This window comes from Drosophila nasuta, chromosome 3 (genome assembly GCF_023558535.2).
Source record: "Drosophila nasuta strain 15112-1781.00 chromosome 3, ASM2355853v1, whole genome shotgun sequence".
Lineage (NCBI taxonomy): Eukaryota > Metazoa > Arthropoda > Insecta > Diptera > Drosophilidae > Drosophila > Drosophila nasuta.
The window spans coordinates 17949058-17973973 of record NC_083457.1 but is presented as its reverse complement, the minus strand read 5'-3'; the positions used below and the strand labels follow the sequence as shown (position 1 = coordinate 17973973).

At 37.9% G+C, this 24916-nt stretch overlaps 1 protein-coding gene across 2 annotated transcripts in view; it reads right to left on the bottom strand.

Annotated features, from left to right (window-relative positions):
- Positions 1–17252, bottom strand: part of LOC132793203 (uncharacterized protein DDB_G0283357) — a 56748-nt gene extending 39496 nt beyond the window's left edge. The window contains exons 1-4 of one of the 2 annotated variants that reach the window (XM_060802931.1): positions 16578–17252; positions 8177–9049; positions 2608–4790; positions 2507–2552 (exon numbers count right to left, since the gene is read on the bottom strand). In XM_060802931.1, the coding sequence (XP_060658914.1) occupies positions 2522–2552; positions 2608–4790; positions 8177–8926 (2964 nt within the window). In that variant the 5' untranslated portion in view covers positions 8927–9049; positions 16578–17252 and the 3' untranslated portion in view covers positions 2507–2521. Of the gene's footprint in view, positions 1–2506; positions 2553–2607; positions 4791–8176; positions 9050–16577 lie in introns of those variants that run through there. The other variant, XM_060802930.1, reaches the window with a different exon arrangement.
- Between the last annotated feature and the right edge of the window lie 7664 nt (positions 17253–24916).

The following is a 24916-nucleotide window of genomic DNA, read 5'->3' as shown; positions in this document are numbered from 1 at the left end:
TCAGAACAAAGTAAACAGGAAGCGTCTTTGATTGGGCGACTTCGACTATAAATTATCGAGTTGACACTGCAGCTTCCCTTTGTGTTAGAAATTTCACCCAGAAATGGGGACAGATCTACTCTCCATATATATATTTCATTGTCATGCATTTGCTTATACTAATTTGTGCAACAACAACAATTGCATCGCCTTTTAACTCCTCAATGTGCAATAATCAAAGCCAAACACGCCTCGAAGCTTTGACAAGATGTTCAACAATTATAGGAAGAACAACAGAGCAGCTGAGAGAGAATGAAGACAATAAGCCAAAACAATTTAGCTTGACATAGTTTTGCAATTATACAATAGATAAAACACAATTAAAATTCAGAAACACGATTTGCTCTTGACTCAACTGGAAATTGCCAGCGTCATCGTCAAATGTCAAACGCTCAGAGGCGTGCTTTATATATACAACGAGAATACACGAATATAATAGGAGATGTTTTTCGAGTCCGGCTGCCACAATGATAGCGCACATCCAGCTGACTACACAGATTCAGATACAGATACAGATACAGATACAGAAACGAAAAGCGAGCACAGATACTGACTGTGATTCAGATACAGATACAATCATAATTTTCGTGCAGTTGTGAGAAAAACTGGTTCCTTGCTGTTGTCGCAACTATAGATATAAATATTTATAGTAATACTTGTACAAATGCGTGGGAAAATTACTAGGAACCATATATAGCAACTATATCTATCTTATCTATCTCTCACTCTTTCACACTCTGCGTTTTGTTAGCTTATTGTTGGAGCAAAAGGTACAGAGACGCTTTTGTACCTGAGCAAAACTGTGATTTAAGATCTGCAATTACAGATAAACCAAAACTCATTATAACCGAAATGAGTTATAGAACAGAACAGAACAGAATAAAACAGAATAGAGAGAAACAGCGAAAAGCTAACCAAAAAATTCAACGTAACACACACCGAAAATAATTACAACGACCTCTTAACATCAACTTTAAATTAGAGCTCTTGTTATTTTATATTTTTTCCTTGAATTTCCAAGAAGTGCTGTCAACCTAAGAAATTAATTTTTACACCAAGCAGTTGGGCTTCCTTATGCTATCCAAGTTCAGTTCAGTTCAGTTCAGGTCGAGTTGGGTTGGGTTGGGTTTGGTTTATGCTTGGGGATGAGTATTTGGGTTTTGGGTCTAGACTTTCGACTAGGTTTGGGTTTTTCGGTTCGGTTTCTCGAGCGTCAAATCAAGCAAGAAATTTGTTACTGACATCAAAATTACCATCATTATAATGTCTATGTCTACCCTGCCGGCTCTCAGTCTCTCTTTTAGTCTCAGTCGCCGTCGCAGTCTCAGCCAACGTCTAACACGAAACAGGAAGACACATGACTGGGCCGGCAAACGGCGAACGGCAAAAAGCAAAAAAACGATGTGCGGTAATAGAAAATGTCGAAATAGACATGAGCAGCAACAACAACAACAACAACGACAATAGCAACAGTGAGCTATAACAAGAAGACGAAGACGAAGTCGAAGGCGAAGAAGAAGAAAAGCTAAGGCAAAACCAAAAGCAAACATGAAACATGATGAAGTGAGAATTGACTTAATTGTGCGAACTCGAACTTGGGAATACCCTGCACTTTGAACAGATTTAAGTTACTTGAATAAATATTGAATTATCGACTCATATTTTTACATTATATATTTAACTAATGTAGTTAAATTATTGAATGAAATTAAGCATCAATAATTTTCAATAATATCTATGAATACCCTGCACTTTGAAGAGATTTAAGTTAAGCAAAAAATTACTGAATTTTGAAGTATCATATTATTAATGAAATTATAATAAATAAATAATTTACTGAATTACTGAAATTTTGTTGAAGTATGTATTATATTATTTAGTAAAATAATTTAATAATAATGTACAACAATTGAATAATTACTTGTTAATAATAATAATTAATAACCGTTTTAAATGAATTAATAATTTTTATTAATTCAATATCTACCTTACAAGTTTACGTAGATGCTATTTTCTCTAAAAATTCGTATGTTATATTCTTTTTGTTAAACTAAACTCTGTAAGTAGAAAAGGCCAAAAAGAAGGTATAAATATATACATATTTTCTTTAAATTTAAAGAAAAGATTACTTATAATATTGAATTTGTTTCATAAATAAAAAATATATATTATATATATTATTTTCTCTTCGGCCAATTAAAACCAATCGTTCTTACAACTTTTTCTTTTTTTAAGAAGCCATTTTACTTGCAAAATAAATAAATTAACTTTAACAATCAATTTTCATTGCTTGAATCTCTTCTCTAATCTCTTCTAACAAACTCAACCACCCTACGCACAACTATTGCTGGGTATAAACATGAAACACGAAAGCTGAGACAAAGGAGCGCTTGAATGAAAATGGAAATGGGCATTGAAGTGATCGATGATGCCAGAGGTGAGAGTTGAGACTGAAGCTGAAGCTGTAGCTGACGTACAAACGTTACAAAGAGCTACAGCAACTGGAAATGGCACTGGAATTGGAATAGAAATTGGAATGGAGGGAATTTGAATTGAATTGAAACTCACCTGCGCATGATGGGCAGCGGCAACGTGAAGCGTCCATCACTCATCAGCGGAGCGGCGCCCGGCAGCGGAACCGTCGATATCACTGGCGTTAGCATTGGCACTGGCGCTTGTGGCGGAGGCGGCGGTGGCAGCGGGGCAGCCACCTGCGGCGGGGGTGGCAACGGGGGTGGCCCCCCACCCGGCAACGCGCTGTACGGCGGCGGATAATGGCTGTGCAGGATGTCGGGCAACAGAGCACGCGCCAATCCCAATGCTGCCGGATGGGGATGGGGATGCGGATGCGGATGGGGATGCTGATGTGCATGTGGATGTGGATGGGGATGCGGATGATGCAAGTGGGGAGGTGGTGGATGCAACGGCGGCGAATGGCGCTCCACATGCAATCGTCGCGGATGCTGCGGTGCCAATTGCTGCTGTTGTTGTTGCTGTTGTTGCTGCTGCCGCCGCTCGCGACGCTCCCGACGACGTTGCTCGCGTGTGCGCAGCTGTTGCTGCTGCAATTGTTGCTGTTGCTGGGGGGAATTGCTGTTGTTGTTGTTGTTGATGTTGCTGCTGTCATCGTTGTTGTTGTTGTTGTTGTTAGTAAGATCATCGGTTTGGCATTCGGTTGAGGTGAAAGTGCGTGGAGGCGTTGCATTAACATTGATTACTTTGACACTGTTATTAGCACTGGACACATTCACATTCACATTGCTCTTATCATTGCCATTGGTATTAGCATTTGCATTTGCATTGGCATTACCATTATTATTATTATTATTTAGATTACTCGAATTCGAATTTGAATTTGCACTGGCGCTGACACTGACACTGTTGCCACTGCCACTGTCGGTGGCAGCAACATGTTGCACATCCACATGGGCATTATTATTGAGCTTATTTTGGACACTTGCACTAAACACTTTCGACGCTGGCGCACAATTATTAATAGCAACAATGCTGCTGTTGTTGTTGCTGCTGTTGTTGTTGCTGTAATTACAGTTTACAACACAAACGCCGTTATTGTTGAGAATACTTGGCTCTTGCGTTGCTGTCGCAACTGTTGTGCTTGTGGGCGACGCGACACAATTGCTGCCGTTGTTGTTGCCGTTGTTGTTGCCGTTGTTCACTTGTATCGTTAGACTTGGCTGCCTTTGACAGGACTTTGTTGCTGCGGGCGTTATTGCAATGCTGCTAACTGCTATTTTGGCCTGATTGTTGTTGTCACTGTCATTGCAGTCGCTGGCTTTTAGAAACACGCTGCTGTTGCCATTTGCAGTTTGTGTTGCTGCCGTTGCCGTTGCAGTCGGCAACTCAGCAGCCACATTCAAACGCATCGTCGTTTCGATATCGATATCGCTATCGTTATCGTTATCGCTATCAATTTGCGACTGACTCAAGCGATGCTCAAAGAGACTTTCACTCGCGCGAAATTCGGCATACAAACGTTCGAGTTCTGCCAAACATTTGTTGGGCCGCAGCGCGTCGCTGCTGCTAGCGTTGTCGCTGGCGTTGGCGCTGACACTGCTCGACGTATTGCTGTTGCTGTTGTAGCGCCCCCGCGACAACCACGAAGATAATGTGTTGTTGTAATTGCAATAACTGCCGTTGCTGCCGGTGTTGTACGCATCTGTTGTGCACGCGCCGAACGAACTCGAGAGACTGATCGCTGTTGAGCACCGCTTACCAGCGCTGGCCAACAGCGTCACTCTCTCAGCTGCTGTTGTGCTTGCTCTCTCAGTTGCTGTTGTGCTTGCTCTCTCATTCGCTGTTATGTTTCCACTCTCAGCAGCTGTTGTTGTGCTGCCTGCCTGCTCATTGTCGCTGACACAGTGACTGCGACTGCGGCTGCGACTGCGACTGCGACTGAGGCTTTGACTGAGACTGAGAGTGCGATTGAGCGCTGCTGTTGCTTTGACTGCAGCACAGGAAACAGGTTGATTGACCTGCACTGCAGCTGCAGCAGCAGAGACGGCAACCGAGGCAGCGCCTGTTTCCTCGTTTACAGTTGTTGTTGTAGTTGTTGCAATTTCTTGTTCATCGTCAACATTGTTGTCGCTGTTTTCATTGATAATGCAATTCGCTCGGCTGTCGCTTTGATTTTCTGCACTTTGTTGTGATCTTGCATTCGTCGTTGTTGGCCTTTGTGTTGTTGCCGTTACTTTTTGTGTGTCGTTTATTGCTGGATTGTATAATGCGCAGTTCTGCAAAAGAAAGAAAGAAGAGACGAATAAATAGAAAGAGGGAAAGACGCAAAAACGTCAAGTTTGCATTAAGCAAATGACAAGATTTAAGTTTCAAGCGCTAATTAATGTTAATTGCCGGGGGATTAGCGAGTGACCAAAATAAAAAAAAGGTGACAGGCAGCAACACACACACACAGAGACCAAGTCAAATCCCGAGGATATACACAGCTCTAACAGTAACAAGAATAGCTCTAGCTCACAATCCAGCAGGCGCATAAATGTGCGCTTAATTGAATTAATTAAGCCAACGCATAAACATAAAATCGTCACAAGTAATTGAAGTGTTGTTGTTGCTGTTGCTGCTGTATCCCTGGCTGGCGTCTGCATGCTTGCTGATAAAGTTATTGCTATTGTTGTTGTGGCTGCATGACTTACTCTCGCTCTCTCTCTCTCTCTGGCGTTCCCTCACTCGCTCTAATGCCCACACAGATGAGTGCGTCTGTATTAGAGCTGAGCGCATGTCGTGAGTTTAACGTGACAAAAAGCTTTTATGCATTAAAACTGCTAATTGAGAGTTTTGAGAACACGAAAAAGTACGCAAAGCAATGAAAAACACTAAAGCTCTGCAGACTGACGACCGCTGAGACTTGAGCCGCACTTTATAATTAAGAACTGAGATTGTAATTAATTTTTACTCGCTTCCACAATTGTTTATACTGCAGCAGTCCATCTCTAATAGCACCCTAGTGTGACCCCTTCCACAAATACGAACACACACAATCTCCCCAAAATCCTTATCCGCATCATGAGAGCTTTATTGGTCCCCATATGTGTGTGGGTGTGTGTATGTTTATGTGGTGAGTGTGTGTGTGCGTTTTGGGTTCTAATTATGTTACGCTGTGTTACTTGCATTAATTACGTCACAGAAATATAATGTGATTTACTGTTAGCTCAAACTGCTATCACCAGTTGTTGTTATTGTTGTTGATATTGCTGCTGACTACTTGTTCTAGGTGCTGCTCTTGGCTTCTGTTTTGTTGTTGCTCTTGTTGTTATTGCCATTGTTATTAATATTGTTGTCGTTTGTTTTGTTCACTCTTGTGCAATGCGGCTGCGATTTGCTGCCAGTAATTGTCGTCGCTAGTTGCAATCGCTGGCGCCCGCCCCAAAAAAAAAATACAAATAATCTAAAAAAAAATGTATCAAACCAGTCCACTGCAACGGTGCCTGACTGCAGCTTTATAATTAACGTTTTGTCATGAGCTTTCTATATTTTTAGAGGTTATGTGCGATAATTACGTGTCGCTTGTCCACTCTATTGATACAGTACAGTGTGCGCCATAAGTTCGCTCACGGGTTGAATATATGTATGCATATTGTACACAGTATAATTATGCGCTTGAATACCCCCTATAGCACAGTCTGTCAATCGATTGCAACCCCTCTTTGCGACACAGAACCCTATACTAAATATAACCGTCTTACCTATGCATCGATGGGGTTGTGGGGGGTGGGGGCAGCTGGCACACATTGTCGACATATTTATCGTTTATTTAAATATATTTGTACTCTTATTCTGTTTAGTTTCGCCTTTGTTCTTTGTTCTTTGCTTTGCGGTTAATTTTCCATTCCGCTTGCGCACCAACAAATATGTACAATGTGTGATAAGAGCATAGAAATAAATTTAAATGCATATTTCCGAGTATATTGTAAGCCCTCATTCTCATTTCCAACATAACGGAACGACCCTCAGAACACACCCCCCCACACACACGGACACACACATCGCACACTTTGCACTCTGGTTAAACCGATAGCGAACCGATACCAATTACCAATTGCTCAAACGATGCCAATGTCGATGTCGATGCTGATGCTAGACGACATCTGGCACTCTCTTATCGAAGTCGCGGGCACTCAAGGGCCTAAGTGAAACATTAGCTCTTATCGACTGCAGAAGCTGTCAATGGGGGGACCCGATAAGGGCTCTCTGCCTAACATACACATCAGCCTTGACATCAAATTTGATGGCGCCACATTAGGCGTCTAAGTGCGTGCAGTTGGCGTTTTGCGGCGCCACCGAGGTGACAATTTTATGGGACTTCATACCACACGGTGCAGTTCACCATAAATAGAACAATGAATGGAACTGAATTACATGAAGCTAACATATTTTAACCTGTAACTTTTTCAACGCTGTTTATTTTTTACTCTCATGCTTGGGAGCTGTAATATCAATTGCATTATAAGATAACAAATATATTCGTAATTTAACACAATTTTAAGTAAAACAAATCGATTAAACGAAACTAAAGTCACAGCTACTAATTTTGGGTAATAGACATCAATTTCTGATTAATAATGACATTCTATATCCATACTATATCATTTTTAAATAATGACGACATGATTTACTTATATTTTCTATGTCATGTCAATTACTATTAAGTTTATGGGTAAATTTGGAATGTTTCTTAAGATAGCAACGATTTTTCAGAACGTTTTATAATTTAAATGGGTTATGATTTATTTTCACAGATAAAAAATGTTTAAATTGAAAAATTCTATTTTTAGATTGAATTCCTATTATGATATTTTTGTTTAAAATATTTAGCTTTTTTTAGTTCGGAAAATTAAAAATGTTAGAATAATAATCTAATATTCAGAAAAAATTTGTTTTTTGCAGACGAAGTAGAAAATATTATTCCTAAGTTATATCTATGAGCACTAGTTCTTAGATTGAAAACTTCTTATGATATTTTTTAAATTTTAAGATTTAGATAGTTTTTTTTATATAAAAAAATCAGAAATTTTAGAATAATAATCTAGTATTTTGAAAATTCTTGGTTTTTTCTGTGTAGTGATAATACAAATATTCCAGAGACGCTATGTCGAAAATGAATATATTGAAAATATCATCCCTAAGTTATATCGACTAGCAAAATTCTATTTCTTAGATTGAAATCTTTGTATAATTTTTTTTATTTACAAAATTTTGTTTTTTTAGATTGAAAAAATCATCAATTTTAGAATATTAAATTAGTTTTTCGAAAATCCCTAACACAATATTATATAGAAGTTATGTCGAAAATAAATAAATTGAAAATATTGTTTCTAAGTAATATCGCTTAGCAATAGTTATACTTCTTAGATTGAAATCATTTCATCAGTTTTTATTAAATTACAAGATTTAGAAAAAATCCGAAACTTTAGAATAATGATCTAGTATTTAGAAATTCCCGGGTTTTTTCTGAGTAGTCAAATTAAAAATATTGTAGAGAAGTTATTTCAAAAATGGATAGATTTAAAACAATATTTCTAAGTTACATTGATTAACAATAGTAATAACCCACAAATATAAATATCATCTTCTATAATCAAATTATATAGATTACTCGACTCACCTGCGATATGTAGTCATCGGTGAAGGAGCGCACCAAACGCTCAGCGGGAACATTTGCCGTTAGTTGATCAACATCATCCTTATCGTCATCCTTATCATCATCGTCATCATCTTTTTCAGTTGTAGTGGTTGCTGCTGCTGCTGCTGCTCGGGATCGTTGCGATCTATCACATTGTAAATTGTTCGGCTGGACGCGAGCCAAGCTCGCCCTGGCCGCGCCCACACTGGAGACGCTGGCCTCGTAGAGGGATTCATACGAGGGCGGCTCCTTGATGGCCGTGGCCGCCGAGGAACACCATTGGGTGAGTGTGTGCGCCGGACTGCCGTAGTAGGATGGATACGAGTAGCGATTCCGATGGCCGCCAGCTCGACTCGTCTTGGCTGCCTCGAAGGCGCATCCGCCGCTTAAACTAAAATTGGGAAAAGGCACGGGAAGAGCTGATGCTACTACTGCTGATGCTGATGCAGCCGCAGATGCTGGCGGTGTTTCCAATGGAAGTGGTGGCAAAAGCTGACTTAGGGCAGTGCTCCGGCTGGTCTCGTAGTTGCTTTGCGATTTGCGCAACTTACGATTGAGCCGCTCATCGTCATCGTCCTCATCCGAGGAGCTGGCCGTGGGCGTGGTGCGCTCATAGGGCGTCCAGAGCATTGAGGAGAGCGCCTCCTCAACGTCCGGTGGCCGACGATGCGAGGGCGTTGCCATGCTGCTGGGTGCCCCATGGCTGGGCGTATTCCTTTCCGATATGGACATGTCGGCTGCCTGGACATTGCTCGCTCTTTAGGCTGCTGTTGAATGAGTGGCGTTTGAAGCTGGTTGTTTGGAGCTTCTGTCACTTGGCAGCATCCTGACTGCTGACTACGCCCACAGCTCACTCTGCAAATACACAAATACACAAATACAGAAATACAAATGCAAATAATTGTAGACTGTGTAAATTGCTGTCGTGTTGCCAGAAAACTTTTAACTAAGCAAATGGTTGACAAATTAAACGCTTAGAAAATGCCCCCAAAAAATATTCGGAAACTAGCAAAAACTTTTGCTCGGGACTCGAGCCCTTTTATTTTCCAATTTGATAAATTGCGATTAAAGCATTTAAAATGCCAACGAAAAAGGAAAAAAATATATATGTATGTATGTTTATACATATACAAGAGGGAGGGAATGAAAATGGAAAACCGAATCGGAACGCAACGCAACGAAATACGCCAACAGACATGAAAAACAAGCTTCCGTTTTGTGGGGAAAATATATGCAGAAAAGTTTGCGAGGCAAAACTTTTTGGCAGCCTCTTTTGCCCGTTGGCAGTTACTCCTCCCCCCGTTCCTCCTTCTGCCTTTTGGGAGGATAGAAAAAACTTTACCACACACAGACACACACATACACATTTAAGTTAGCTCGTATATAGGCTGCAAGCGTTGGCTGAGACTGCGTCTGATGCCGTTATTCGCATTAGAAAGACTCACTCAGCCAAGTTTAAAGTTGACTGCCAATTCGGCCCAGAAAATGGCTTAACAGCCATCGGACTAAACGGAGAGACATTGAAACGGAAATGGCCGCCCATAGACGTCACTTGAAGCCGTTGGGTGCCGTTTCCCCATTCTGTTTGCTGTTGCTGTTGCTGCCACTGCTGCTTGCCACTCATGCAACAGCAGCAGCAACAGCAACAGCAACAAAAGCAGCAGCATTGACTGCACGTTGTACGTTAAGTACATGACACGTTTATGCGTGTTAAAGCATGCTCAGACTGAGATCATGGTAACACTGCTAACCTACTTTTGAGCAGCCTTCGTCGCGAAACCTCTGAGTCCACTGGCCAATTGGCTTATGGGATTAAATACTTGTTATTCGCAGACTTATTCTAACGATTGGTTGTCATAAGAAACGTTCATTGAAAAACTTGAAATACATGTATTTAATCCATATAACATCATGATTGAGAAAAATTAATGCTATTGAACTACATTAAAAACTATAAAATGTGGAAAATAAAGTGCAATACAAGAATATATCATGATTGCAAATGATCATAAATACCTCATGACATCGCTAATTCTATGTACGAAGTACTTTTTATATAAACAATATGAGTAAATTTATTATTTATTTATTTATTTACATGTTAATAATTATACAAAATAATATAATAACCAAATGAAGGGAGTGTTAGCTACTAAGGCCATCGACTCAGTGAGTAAATTTAAATTGTGTAATTGTATTGATTTCATTCGTTCATAAAAAATGGAGAATATTGAAAACAAAGAAAGTGAATTTAAAATTCTGATGACCAAAATCACATACATTGAACTATTTTGCTATCGAAAAAAGTTTATAGAATAAAATACTACTTTAAGTTTCCATTTCATTTTCGTCAATTTGTAACACATTTTTTCAGGAAAACTTTGTTGCAATTGCAAATCTTTTAACTACAATGAAGTATACATTTTAAAAGGTTTATTAAAAGTAAATACACAAATATTTCGAAACTAATCAAAGTTTGTATAGATGAAATAAAAAATAATATATATAATTTTCTCTTTCGAATCTTTCTTTGTATCTTAAATATCACCATTTAAAAATTTTCAGTTTGCTATATGTTAACCAGAAATATATTTCAAGAGAGGGTTCAAATAAATTATTTTTCGAAATGGTTCACACAAAAAATGCTCCGCTCAAAAAAGTCGAATTTTTCATAGAAAATCAATTAAAACACACTTCATTGAAAAGGAGAGATTCTCAATAATTACTGGCGTTCGTTAAGAAAGTTTTGAGTTTAAGTCTATTTAAATATTTATAATTTTAATATGTAGAACATAATTACATATTAAAACAAGTCAGAAAGATACAGTTGAGCGTGCTCGACTGTGAGATACCTGCTATCTATTTTCAACAGGATCATATTTTTCAAATATACTAAAAATATACCGAAAAATACAAAAATATAAACGAGATACTCGCTATCCATTTCCAATTAAACAATATTCTTAAAATATACCGAAAATATTCGGAAAAATGCTAAAATATAAAAAAGCTTATATTCGGATTATTGATATTGTACTACATTCAATTCAGGAAATCTATTAAAAGTGACTAAAGTAATTCATGATAAACAGATAACAAAAAAATAAGCAAGTCTGGCAAAGTATTTAGTATTATTTTATTATATGTTAATAATAATAAAAACTACATCAATTCAACAACTAAAATACAATTCTTGAAAATTAAACGTGACAACATATGATATGAACAAAGGAAAAGTTATAAAGTTCATGATAAACAGAAAACTTGTGAATAGCAAAGTAATAAAATTAAAATTCATTATGAATAGAAAACTTATAAATAGCAAAATAATAACATTAATACTCATTATGTTATGTATTTGATATTCAATCTTCTTGTTATATACTATAAATAGTCAGTTCTTTGCATTCCCACTCTGAGAGCATTATCATGATATCGGGCTACGCATAAACCAAGTGTTGGTAATTCCAGCTGTAACCCACACACAATCGACCGCATAAACTGGCTCTGACTTTGGCTCTGGCTCTCGCTCTGAATCGAGCTTCAGTTGCTGGGCGGTTGGCTCTTGGCCGTTAGCTGTTAGCTGTTGGCTGTTGGCTGCCATTGAAGCTGAAGTTTTATGTGTTGCACATCCTAAGGCGCTTTGCTGTTCTAATTTTTTTTCTCTCCTTTCACTCCACTCTTTTTTATAGAGAATTTTGGGCAAACGAGGATGGGAAGGTTTTCTTGGTATTTGAGAGAGAGAGAGAGAGAGAGAGAGACCGTAGTTTGGTAGCATTGAAGGCGATGTTTTTGTTATGCTTAAATAAAGATTTGTGTTAGTGTGTTTTATTCTTTGGCTCTGTGGCTCTGCAATTGTAGTTGTGTGTCTTTGTTGTTGTTGTAATTGTTGTTGCGGCGCACTTTGCTTGTGTTTGTTCAGCAAGTTTATGTGCATTGCTGGCCTTCATTGTTGTCATTTCCCATTGTTGTCGCTTGGCCAAAATGAAGAAAAGTGCCAGCCAGCTAAAGCCAACACAAAAGGCGGCCACGTTGAAAGCCGCCGCACACAAATTAATATGTGCAACAATTGAGAGGAGTGTGTGCAACTGTGTGTATGTTCGAGTGTGCCACACTGTGTGAGTGTGTGTTTGTGTGTAAGCCTTGTTATATGCATGTTACCTACTTTTGTGAGCTTTTAATTAACAACAAGTGTGCGCCTTGCATGCTCGGAACAAAGGGACCAAAAAGAGAGCCAAAAGCAAAAAGGAAAGCCTTGAAATTTTCACACACACTCACATACAACGCTTCCCTTTGTGCTATTAATAGCAAAAAACAAATGAGAGAATTTATTAAAAAGTACTTTAAATAATGCATTATAAAATGATGCTTGGATTTTGCCTGGGCTTAAATACAGATTATGGGACAAAGCCCTCAGCCCAGCCCCAATCAAGGAAGATGCGCTGTATGCTCGAAATGTAATAAAGAATTTAAATAATGTGAAGGAAAGTGAGGACAAAAAAGTACAAAAGCTACAGTCGAGTGGGCTCGACTATAAGATATCCTCTAGCCATTTTCAATAAAACCATATTCTACAAAATGTAGCGAAAATATACCGCATAAATATTAAAATGAAATATTGAAATGAAATATTAAAATGGTATATGAAATGATAATTAATAGGAAGAGCGAATAAAAAAATAAATAATCTGTTAATTTGCATATTCTACAATTATACCGCAAAAATTAAAAAAAAAGTATACCGAAAGCTATGACTCTGTTCATTTACATATTCTACAAATATACCGAAAATATACCGTAAAAATACTAACACATACCAAAAGCTATAGTTGGTATATCGATATTGTACAATATTCAACATGGGTAGCGAGTATAAAATTATGAATAATCTGTTAATTTGCATATTCTACAAATATACAGCAAAAATACAAAAATATACCGAAAGCTTTATTTGGTATATGGATCTCATCCTACGTTCATAATATACATTATGGGTAGCGGGTATAAAAAGATGAATCTGTTCATTTACATATTCTACAAATATTCCGTAAATATACCACAAAAATACTAATATATACAGAAAGCTATATTTGGTATATCGATATTGTACAATATTCAACATACTATATATCCTATGGGTAGCGAGAATAAAATTATGAATAATCTGTTAATTTGCATATTCTACAAATATACAGCAAAAATACAAAAATATACCGAAAGCTTTATTTGGTATATGGATCTTATTCTACGTTCAAAAAATACATTATGGGTAGCGGGTATAAAAATATGAATCTGTTCATTTACATATTCTACAAATATTCCGTAAATATACCACAAAAATACTAACATATACCGAAAGCTATATTTGCAATGTCGATTTTGTTCTAGATTCAAAGTATACCCTATGGGTAGCGGGTATAAAAAGATGAATAATCTTTCAATTTAATTTGCTGCTTATAAAGAGCTCTTTAAAGATATTTCTTCGAAATTCGCAGCAACTTTAAATCAGAGAAGCAAATACATAAGAAAATCAAATACAAATAGAAATAATTTATGTAAGGTTGTTGCTGTGGAGCAGCAAAGGCGGAAAATTGCTAAGAAAGAAAAGTCTACGCTGCGATGTGAAAATGTCACGCAAATGAGCAAAAATTTTCCCTTCAGCATATTTTTGCATAGCGCAAAATTCAATGAAATTATATACGTAAATATATATATATATAGTATGTATATGTATTTTGCTCTGCTCTGCAAGAAGTACTTTATATTCTATTTTATTTTTATTTTCATAACTTTTTTTTTTTGGGTGTTTGTATTTCTTTTTTATTTAACTAGACGTGCGTCTGTCAATCATGGCCCAAAGTGGCGCGGGGTCTGCGGCGGATGCCGGGTGCGGTGTCCAAGAGAAACTTTTTTTCCGCTAGGGAATACAGTGCGCAGAAAAAGTTAACAGGCAGGCGTTGCTATTGACAGCGTTTGAGCTGGAGCTGGAGTTGGAGTTGGAGTCGAAGTTGGAGTTGGAGTTGAAGTGGAGGCAATGGCAAATTGCTGCCAGTATGTTTGTAATGCAAACAAACTTTATCTAATTAAAGGAACACGTGTTTCAGACACGCCCCCTAAATGTCTTGGGTACCCTCGATGCTCAATGCTCGATGCTTGATGCTCAATCTTCATCTAGAACAACATCTTCATCTTTGCGAGCTGCTTTGCATTGATGACGCACTCGAAATGCCTTTTGATGTGCGACTGCGACTCACTTTGCATTTGCCTATTTGACATATTCACATACGAGTACGGAGAGACGCTTTGCTCTTTGGGCAACGTTTCCGTTTCCTCTTTATTGTTGGGAGTTGGGCGTGCTCTATGCCCCTAGGCCCGTCAACATACGAATATCGCATCGTCTAACGTCTCTAGTTGCCTGTCATGCGACGTCAAGTCGTTTGGCTGGTTTTCCCAGCCAGTCGACAGTCGTCTGTGAGTCTGTCGAGTGCCTTTTGAGTTGTTTGTCAATATGTAGACCATTATTCAATCAATATATTGACACACATTTCATTTCAACCTCCTGCCCCTTGCACTACGGCAGCCAAGTGCCGCTCTTCAAGACTCCTTCCCCCCATTGCATCCCATCCCATCCCCTTCGCTTGCTTTCCCTTAGAAAGCCGGCCAAGTGCTAATCGCAAACAAAGTAGTTTTTGCTTGAGTTCCATTTCGATTTCGTTTGACGAGTTCTTTTTCCTCCCACACCCACGCCGACATCTACGCCCACTCTCACTACACGCCCCCATCCCACACACCTATTTTATGGCCGGGAGCTGTTTGGGTTTCGTCTTCTTCGATTGATTCCTCCAATTCCAAACGTACTTTGACACACTTCCATGCCCTGGGCCCCAGGGACGTTCATTTCCGCTTAACTATTGTGCGTGGGGCCTATGCCCCGACCCCTTGCCTCCTTTCCCTTCCCCGCTCCACTTCAATTGAATTTGAAGCCCTCTTTTATTTGCACATGCGTCGTTTTTCTTTCGTTTTCCTATTTTTGCTTTCTTTTCTATTCTGCTCTGTTCTTTTCGCTTCGTGTTTTTTAATTTAATTCTACGCTTTTCGCTTGGCCACTTGAGAACTTTTCTCTTCTCGGTGTAACTAAGACTTAGACGCCAACGATACTGAAACTGAGGCCTTGAAGTCAATCGAAAAATCAACATTGGCCACGGCATCGACATCCACATCGACATCGACATCAGCATCAGTTGTAGCAGTTTCATCATCTGCCAAATCGTTTAAGCCATTTAGGCTTTGTTTACATGCGAGTACAACGTCTAAGTTAAAATTAAATTCATCCCATTCAAAAACCAGAATGCAGATACTATTTAGAGATTTGCTATGGATAAGTATAATTCTGTTTTATCGAGATGAAGCAATGAAAAGTGAAGTAGACACAAGGGAACTCTGCATAATAGTTGACAATAAACATAACAATAGTAATAATGGCCAACATAATAGCAAAAGCTTAGTTTTTAATTAAGAAATTTAAAACGTTAGAAATCCAAGATTAGAAAATACTTCAACGAATATTCGAAACAAATTTCGCTAAGATTAACAAGTAAGAAGTCTGCAGTCAAGTTTGCTCGATTTGAGATACCTTCTACCCAATATGAATAAAAGCAAAACAGTGTGTTATTATTCTTAAAATATACAAAATGATATATCGCAAAAATACTAAAATATACTAAGTGTAATATTTCGTATATCTGTGAACTGCATTCGGAATATACCATAGAGCTCGAAATATACCTAATTTTCAGATTTATCATGATTGACTTTACAATTTGTAATCAGATCCCAACCAGATAGACGGACATGGCTTTATTGTCTCGGCTATTGACCTGATAAAGGATATAAATACTTTATTCGTAGGGACTACCCTATGGGTAGCGGGTATAAAAATGTAAATCGTTGGAAATCCCTGAATTAAAAATTTAGTAGTTCAAAATATATTCTAAACAAATTTCGACAAGATTAATAATATTTCTAAAAATTAAAAATAAAATAAAATGGTCTCAAATAAAACTCTAGTTTTGACCTGTAAAGTCAAAAATCTATTTATAAAAAACAAATATTTTCAAGTTATTTTTGAATGAACTCAATTATGATTGAAGACTCGTTCACCGATGGCCGGTCAAAAGCGCATCAAGATTTCAGAGCTCAACAAACTAACAGCACTCAACACTTAAAAATGCAATTCAATTAACATTTTTGGGCAGTCTGACTACACCTGGACCTCTTGACTTCAATTAACAAACTATAAACAAGCTGCAAGCGGCAAAATGGCAGAATGTTTAAGTTGTCCTGCTTCTGGCTTCAACTTCAGTTGATGCACTGTTGCACTTACCTAAAAATGCCGTCCTGGCTGGAGTGAGGGACTTTAAGACGCAGCTTTAACTTTCACAAAACTTTCACTGACGCACTGACGGGGCATGCAACTTGAGAGTTTGCAGCAGTTTTGCGTCCGCGGACCCCGAAAAAATATGTTTGCTGGGGTTTGGCTTAATTATGCTAAAAGCAGGCAACAACTTTTGCACCTGCGTGCCCAAGCTAGAAAAATGAATATTTACACAGGAACTAGAACGAGGGCGACGACGACGAGGACGAGGACGACAGCGAGGACATGAACGTGAACGTGGTCGAGGCCGCAATGGGACTAGTAAGTTGTCAATGTCAAAGCCATTAAGTGTGGCAGAAAAGGCAAACAGACGTTAACAATATGCTCACAGTTGTTGCAACTGCAGCTTGTTGCAATTATTCTTTGCCGCTGTTCTGTGTGATTTTATTTCATTTCACAGTCAATGCTTGGACTTCACAAACACACACACAATATGTTGACACACACAAACACACGTCGTATGCGTAATGTCACTATTAGCACATGAATTGCCGTGCGAAAATAACTTAGCAAACTTTCTCGTAAACTTTCGCTAAAGTTTCGTGTTGATTGGAAGAGTTAATTGAGAGACGCGTTTCGCTCACATTGCGACACTGCGACTGCGACTTTGACAGCGACGCGTTACGAACTGACTGACTGCCAAAGCTGGCCAAACAAAACCATTTGCAATGCGAACTTGACTTTAATGGAAAGCCGAAAAACTCAACACGCACGACGAACAGAGATTTTGGTGAGTCTGCGCAGTCTGTTGCACGTGCAACGGCGGCAACTTCCAGCTTGTGTCTACATAACTACCGAACGTGAGAGTATGTGTGCGTGTGTCCGTGTGTGTGTGTATGTTCTTGTGTGCGTCTGTGTGGCCAAATGTTTGTTTACATTTTGCACAGCACCGAGAAAGGCATCCAATGGAAGAAGGCAAGGGAACAGGAACAAGGATGAAGGATGTGAATGTGTAGCATCAATTTTGTTTTGCCTACTTTTGAGCATGTGAAATGAAAAATGCGAAATTTGAAATATGACTCGCATCGAACTAGAATCTCAAGGTACAATTTCGAGTATTGAAATACATAAAAGTCAACATCAGTTCAGCATTTGACTCTGTGTTCTGCTCGATTTAGGCCCGATTCATTGCAGCATGCTCTGTCTGACTATCTGCAGTTTAGCTGCAGAATTGAGCAACAAGCTTGTCAAAAATACGTGCAGAATATTAAGCAGACACACCAGCCGCAGGCAAACTTGCCTCACCTCAGAGACAGCTGCTGGTGTTGCAAGTCTTGAAGCTGCACTCAACATTCGACAGGGCAGAGACAACGCCTCATACATATTTATAGAGTTCTCAGGGAGTTGCACGCCATGAATATTCGCACTAATTTGCTGCCAATTGAATTTGACTTTGATTATTGTTGCTCAACGCATTTTTGACCTGCACTTTAACTTGCCACAAAATAATTGATGAAACATGAATTAAATAATAAAATAGCTATAGATATAGATATAGATATAGATATAGATATAGATATAGATATAGATATAGATATAGATATAGATATAGATATAGATATAGATATAGATATAGATATAGATATAGATATAGATATAGATATAGATATAGATATAGATATAGATATAGATATAGATATAGATATAGATATAGATATAGATATAGATATAGATATAGATATAGATATAGATATAGATATAGATATAGATATAGATATAGATATAGATATAGATATAGATATAGATATAGATATAGATATAGATATAGATATAGATATAGATATAGATATAGATATAGATATAGATATAGATATAGATATAGATATAGATATAGATATAGATATAGATATAGATATAGATATAGATATAGATATAGATATAGATATAGATATAGATATAGATATAGATATAGATATAGATATAGATATAGATATAGATATAGATATAGATATAGATATAGATATAGATATAGATATAGATATAGATATAGATATAGATATAGATATAGATATAGATATAGATATAGATATAGATATAGATATAGATATAGATATAGATATAGATATAGATATAGATATAGATATAGATATAGATATAGATATAGATATAGATATAGATATAGATATAGATATAGATATAGATATAGATATAGATATAGATATAGATATAGATATAGATATAGATATAGATATAGATAGATATAGATTATTCACACTTTGCACTCACGGTGATGTGAGTACATTCATTGCAGTTGTTAAACAAATTGAAGCTGCCAAAAGGTCTTGGCACAGCAAATTTTTATTGGCAAAACTTTTTTAATTATCATTAATGAACGCGAAGTGCGCTTTGTCCGTGTGGCATGTGCTGACCAAAGACGCAAAAACCAACAACAACAGCAACCACAGCAGCAGCAGAAGCAACAGCAGCAACAATGGCAATGGCAAGTTTCGCATTGCAATTATTTTAATGTTCAATGATGTTGCAGCTTGGCAGCCATCGCAATGATTTATTGCCCGGGACCTCTGTGAAGTTTCCAGTTTGAGTTTGGCGTCGACTTCAGCTTCAGTCTCGGCTTCGGCTTTGGCTTTGGGTTTGGGTTCATTGCAGTCTTAGAGCCAGGCACACGCCATTCATTGTGTGAAAGTTGGCAGCACTGGCAATTAGACACTGCCCAAAGTAACTGCGGATATGTATGTTGTAGGCTGAAAGAGAAGAGGGAGGAAGGAGACTGTCTGATAGTCCATGAAACAGCGCTTATGTCTAATGCGTTATAATGGTTGGCCAACAGAGAATTATTTACGTTAGCGTTTTATGGGCTTGGCGTGTGAGAGATTTCAGATTTGGCAGACTCAAGGAATCGCTAATGCAATAAAAGTGGTGGCAAAAACAAGCAATAAAATGAATATAAATTTTGCATTAGATTTGATTATGGTATTCCTTGGTTATGCACTTTAATTGTATGCTGCCCACTCTAATCGATTTACATACTTTAATATCGAGGCCAATAAATTATGTATGTACAGCAATTTTACGTAATTTATGTTCAGTTCAAAACAATTTGCGGGTTTTCCCCCTCCCATAAACACAAACACACATCGATATCATATAATTTTAATATAGAAAAACCTAAGGCATGCATGAATACCTACCCAGGCAAACAAACTCCTCTCGCTATCTATAAATGCCACACAATTGCAGCGCACTTGCCGCAAAAACCCATTTCCATTTCGTTTTTACAACCCTGTCCCGCCACTTGCCCCCAAGCTGAGACCCCAAAGGGGACAGACAGAGTCGAGTCCTGGAGCGTTTATGACATATGCGAGTACACAGGAGGCATAGAAATATACCCTTCATGTTTTCATAGACAAACCTAAGGGGTGACCAGGCCAACTCACATTGCCCCACCCCGCCCACTTCCAATCACTCGTTGCGAAAAATCTTGGTTTTAAGCGATTTTGCAAGCGTGTGGCAGCCACGCAGCCAACGCCGCTGGCAACAGCTACGGGCCAAGTTTTGTGCCTTTGATGGAGCGCCATTGTTGCCACATTGCCAGGTTGCCAGGTTGCTGGGTTGCCGGTCTCAATGCCAATGGCGTTGCATGGCAAATGGCTGTATCTGAATCCGTCGCTACGCATCCGTGTATCCATCCATATACACATATCGAGCTATTCACTCTCCACTCTCTGAACTGAAGCGCCCGCCTTTTTTTTATGACAAACCGTGCCAAATGCTGGAACTGTTCCTCTCTTCCATTGTGGCACGTGGAACGGGACCCAAAAGGTGAACGCGACGGCAGCAGCCGTAAAATAGAATGCGGGAGGGCTTAAGGGCGAAATGGCAATAGGAGAAAATGAAAGGCAAGAAATTGCAATAAAACATAAAATTGCTGACTTCAATTCGTTTGCCATTTGGGTTTCGTTTTCCCTTTTTTTTTCTCCCCCGCCCTCCCTCTGTCGACCGTTTTTCCTGGTTTTCCTCGTCTCGAATGTCTGGAACCATTGTATATTGTATGGGCGCGAATGCGTGTGGGGGTGCCTCTGGCATGTATAGCAAGTGTGTGTGAGTGTATGCGAGTGTGTGGCGTGGTGTTGTGCGTGCTGCTGTCGGCGGCAGTGTTAAGGCCAAGCTGCGACCGCTTCTTTTTATATTTTATTAGGTTTTATTTGATTTACACTTGTTTTGCGTTGAAATGCTTTGCCTTCAAGCTTTTTATACCCTGTAACCCTGCAAGGATCAAAAAGTGTAGCCACTGCGTTTAAGACAAACATCTTCACAAAGTCTCTATAGAGTATAAAGTGTTCGTTATGCTTATTTCATAATTAGAATTCTATGCACCAAATATGAATTATAAATTAATTCTATTTTTTTTTAATTAAATTTTCATTTAATAAAAATATTTATAATTGAGGAGTTATTCAAATATTATATTATCGTTATTAAACATTTAAATAGATTAATGAAATGATTGTAAGAAGTTTTCTTGGAGATTTGCTTGCACTTATTATTTTTTGTTTTAATTATTTATTTATTACACATTTTTAATTGATTACTAGTTAAATTGATGCGAAGCTTTGCTTAAAAAAATTATATAAAATAAATACTTAATATGAACTATAATATATAAGATATAGGATAATCTCTTGTTGGTACACAATAAACGCATATTGTTGGGTAAAAATTTAATTGAAAAGCTAAGCTTAGAATTTGTTTCAAACTCTATTAATTTAATCGCATATGCTGACAGCTGATTTTCAGCAGATATTTGAATAAGGATTTAATATATTTTAAGTAGAAAATGGAAACAACCCTGCCTTTTTACACGAACAAATATTAACAACTTTGTTGAAAGAAAATATCTTTAACATGAATGCATTTAATGATATAATATATTTTTGAAGTAAAAAACAGCCCAGCCTTATTACACGATTAAATATTGAATGCTATGTTGAAAAATAAAAATCAGCTACAATGTATTTACTGCTAAATTATTAAATATACTTAAAAAGAAAAATGTTAAAACCCAGCCTTATTACACTATCAAATATTGAAACCTGAATTGGAATAAAATAACATTAACCTCAATGCATTTACCTCCTAATGATTTAATATACTTAAAGTACAAAACGCTAACAACCCAGCTTTTTTGCAGATCAAATATTGAATATTATGTCGGAAGAAAAACTTTAGCTTTACTTTACTGTTTACTGTTTAGTTTTTACAATTGTGGCTCAGTCCGTAGATTATGAAATTATTATTTTCCGACATTTCTGTTGCTTACTAGATGCTTGGTTGGCATTTTGAAAAACACAACCTTATTGCACTATCAAATATTAAAAATTATATTAAAAAAGCTTCAATGCATTTACTGTTTAGGTTTGCAAATCAGTCTAGTTAAAAATTTGTTTGTAGAGCATATTACAGATTATTTTGCGATATTTGTATGTTTTGCAATTCTGAAAATCCAATGATGAACACAACAGCACCTTTCTGCAGCTTACGGGATGCTTATTGGGAACTTCTGAAAATTTAGCCTTATTTCACGATAAAATTACGTACACAATGTTTTATACAAATTTCAGAGCCTTTGCATTAATCAGTTTGTTAGTCACGCCAAATAACTTTATTAGATGGAACTCCATATTAAGAGGTATCCAATAGTCGATGTACGTTTGTTTTCTGTTTTTTTTTAAGGACCGTTCGCAACTGCATGCGTATGTGTTTGTGCTGCGAGTGCGAGTGTTAGTGGGCGTGCCTCGGTGGGCGTAAGTGAGCACTTGCTGCGGCAATCTGTGAAACAAGCGCAACTCTATTTCATCTCAAGCGCCGAATGCGCGTTGCAATGCAGAAATTTAGTGGGAGAGCTGCCAGATATTAAAGGTGCGCAAATTCGGAAATTGTTTTTCTGCAGATTTCAGACTTTAATCAAAGCAAGTGCTAATGAAAGCTTAAGCACTCACTAAGCTTTAGTTTGGCAATGAATGCATATTTTGCAGGCTTTTGAGAGACTTTCACTCGAGCTAATGTTGCAAATCCTTTTGCCAGTTACAACAATCGGAATTAATGCAGTTCGCTGCGCAAGGCTAAAGTACAATTAATTAAGCACACACACACAGTAAGAGAGCAAAGAAAGGAGAGAGAGAGAGAGAGGAAAACAGCAAGAGATTTTAATTAAAATTTTGTCGAAGCAGCACAAGTGTTTGCCTCTCGCTCACACACAAACACACACACATACACACTCTTTTGCTTTCGCAACTGGATTCATTATTTCATTTTATGCCTGAACTGCAATTGTAAGGCTTTCAATTTAAGCCGAAAATTGGTAATTGCCAATATTGTGGCAGCTACAGAGAGAGAAAGAGACAAGCCATTGACTGTGGCAATGCCAGCCAATTGAGCAGCATTCAATCTGCTTGACTCGCCCAATTGTTGTCCACTCTCGACTCGGCACCTCGCTCCTTTTTATGGTCCAGTTGAAAATATCCGTGTAAATTGAAAGCTTTCATCTGCTCTTCGGGCTCTTCTTCTTCATCCCAGAGAAATTCTGTTTGCGCTGGCATCACCTTGACATAGTGCGAGTGTGTCCCACATAGTCCTCAACTTAACTCACCTGCTCACTCAAATGCTGTGTGGCTAAGCAAGCGAGATAAGCTTTATTAGTTTATGCACATCATCGAGATGCGGATGCAGATAAAAACCCCGTCTAAAAGTAGCTCATCAAAAGAGCTTCCCTCTCCCTCTGCCTCTCCCTCTCTCTCTCGCTCTTTGACTCTTTGTCTGTGTTCTGAGAAATTGTAAAGCCTTTGGGCCCCAGGGCTAAGTTGCCACAGCAACTGCTCGTTGCTCGTTGTAGTTGTATGCAAGCCGAGGTGTTAATGAGTGCGATAAGCTCAAAATTAAAATATACATAATTCAGCATGTTTGACACTTGCTTGGACTTTGTGGTGCTTTCAATCTGCTGAGCTAGTGTTTAACTTGGCTTTCGAGGAGCGTCAGGCCATTCAATAACAATAAATTCAGACAACATATGTTTGCCCCAGAAGCTTCAATGCCCCAGCTCCCAGTACCCCAAATGCCCAAGGCTACAACTAACTTACGAGCATAACAAACAATTCAAGCGATTCCTTTCCAATCAGAAGCCAAAGACGCAATCGATTGATACCTCTCAGTTTCCCCTGAGGATATTTTAAACCCAAGACCAAAGACCAACAATCGAGTCAGTGGCTAATTGGAATCATATGAACAGCATTGGAGAGCATTTATTAAATGATTTCATTTACTTTCGACACTTACTACACTTTTGATACTCAGAATCAGAAGAAGCGCAAAAATTAAGCAATTTATACAAATGAAAAAGACTTATTCATTTATTTAAAGCCAAAATGTTGCCATTAAGTTCTCTTGCCAAATCTTAGTTTAATTACCCATATTTTCAATTAACATTCTGCACAATAATTAAAGCTAAAATTATCTTTACATAGACTTGAAATTAATTCTGAAAATTGCAACATTAACTTCTCATTGTTATTGATTGAATTAAATTGAAAATGTGACATTTCAACTTATAGACAGGAAATTCTAGCATTATATATGATTCAATTAAATATTCAGTAGAAGCATTTATTTGTCAAATAATAATATTATTCAGAAGCCACAAAATGTTGGATCATAAGTAATGAATAAACTCGTACTCAAATTCTAATTTGGTTGTCTGTGTTTGCCCTCAAGCTTAATATCACGGCAGGAATCCCAAAGACAAAAACAGCTTCACACGTCACACACACTCTCACACACATTGGCATTCACACGCACACACACTCAAACACACACCTCAACATACAGAGGGAATAGGATTTGTTGGTATTAAGGTCAAAACTATAAAACATGCAAAGCACTAGAGAACTGGCGAAACTGGCGACCTGCGAACTGGAGTCTGCTCTTCTCGTAACGTAGTCCATCACACTCACACATACACTCACACACATACATATACACGAGGCAGGTGGAGAGACGAGTCCGGTAGTCGACGACAACAACCGGAACTTGGACCTGGTGCCAGCTAACCTGGTCAGCTGAAGCTTCTATTAGTTTTGCATACGGGCTTCTAAAAACACACAGTAGCACCGAAAAGTATGTTCACAAATTGAGTTGTTCAAAAAATACACTGCATCACAAAAAGACGAAAACTATTGAAGCTGTGAGCATAGAGAGAAGGCCCGTTTATTAACTGGAAATGTTCGACACATGAATATTCAATCTGAAACTAATTAGAATATTATGTTCCTAAAGTT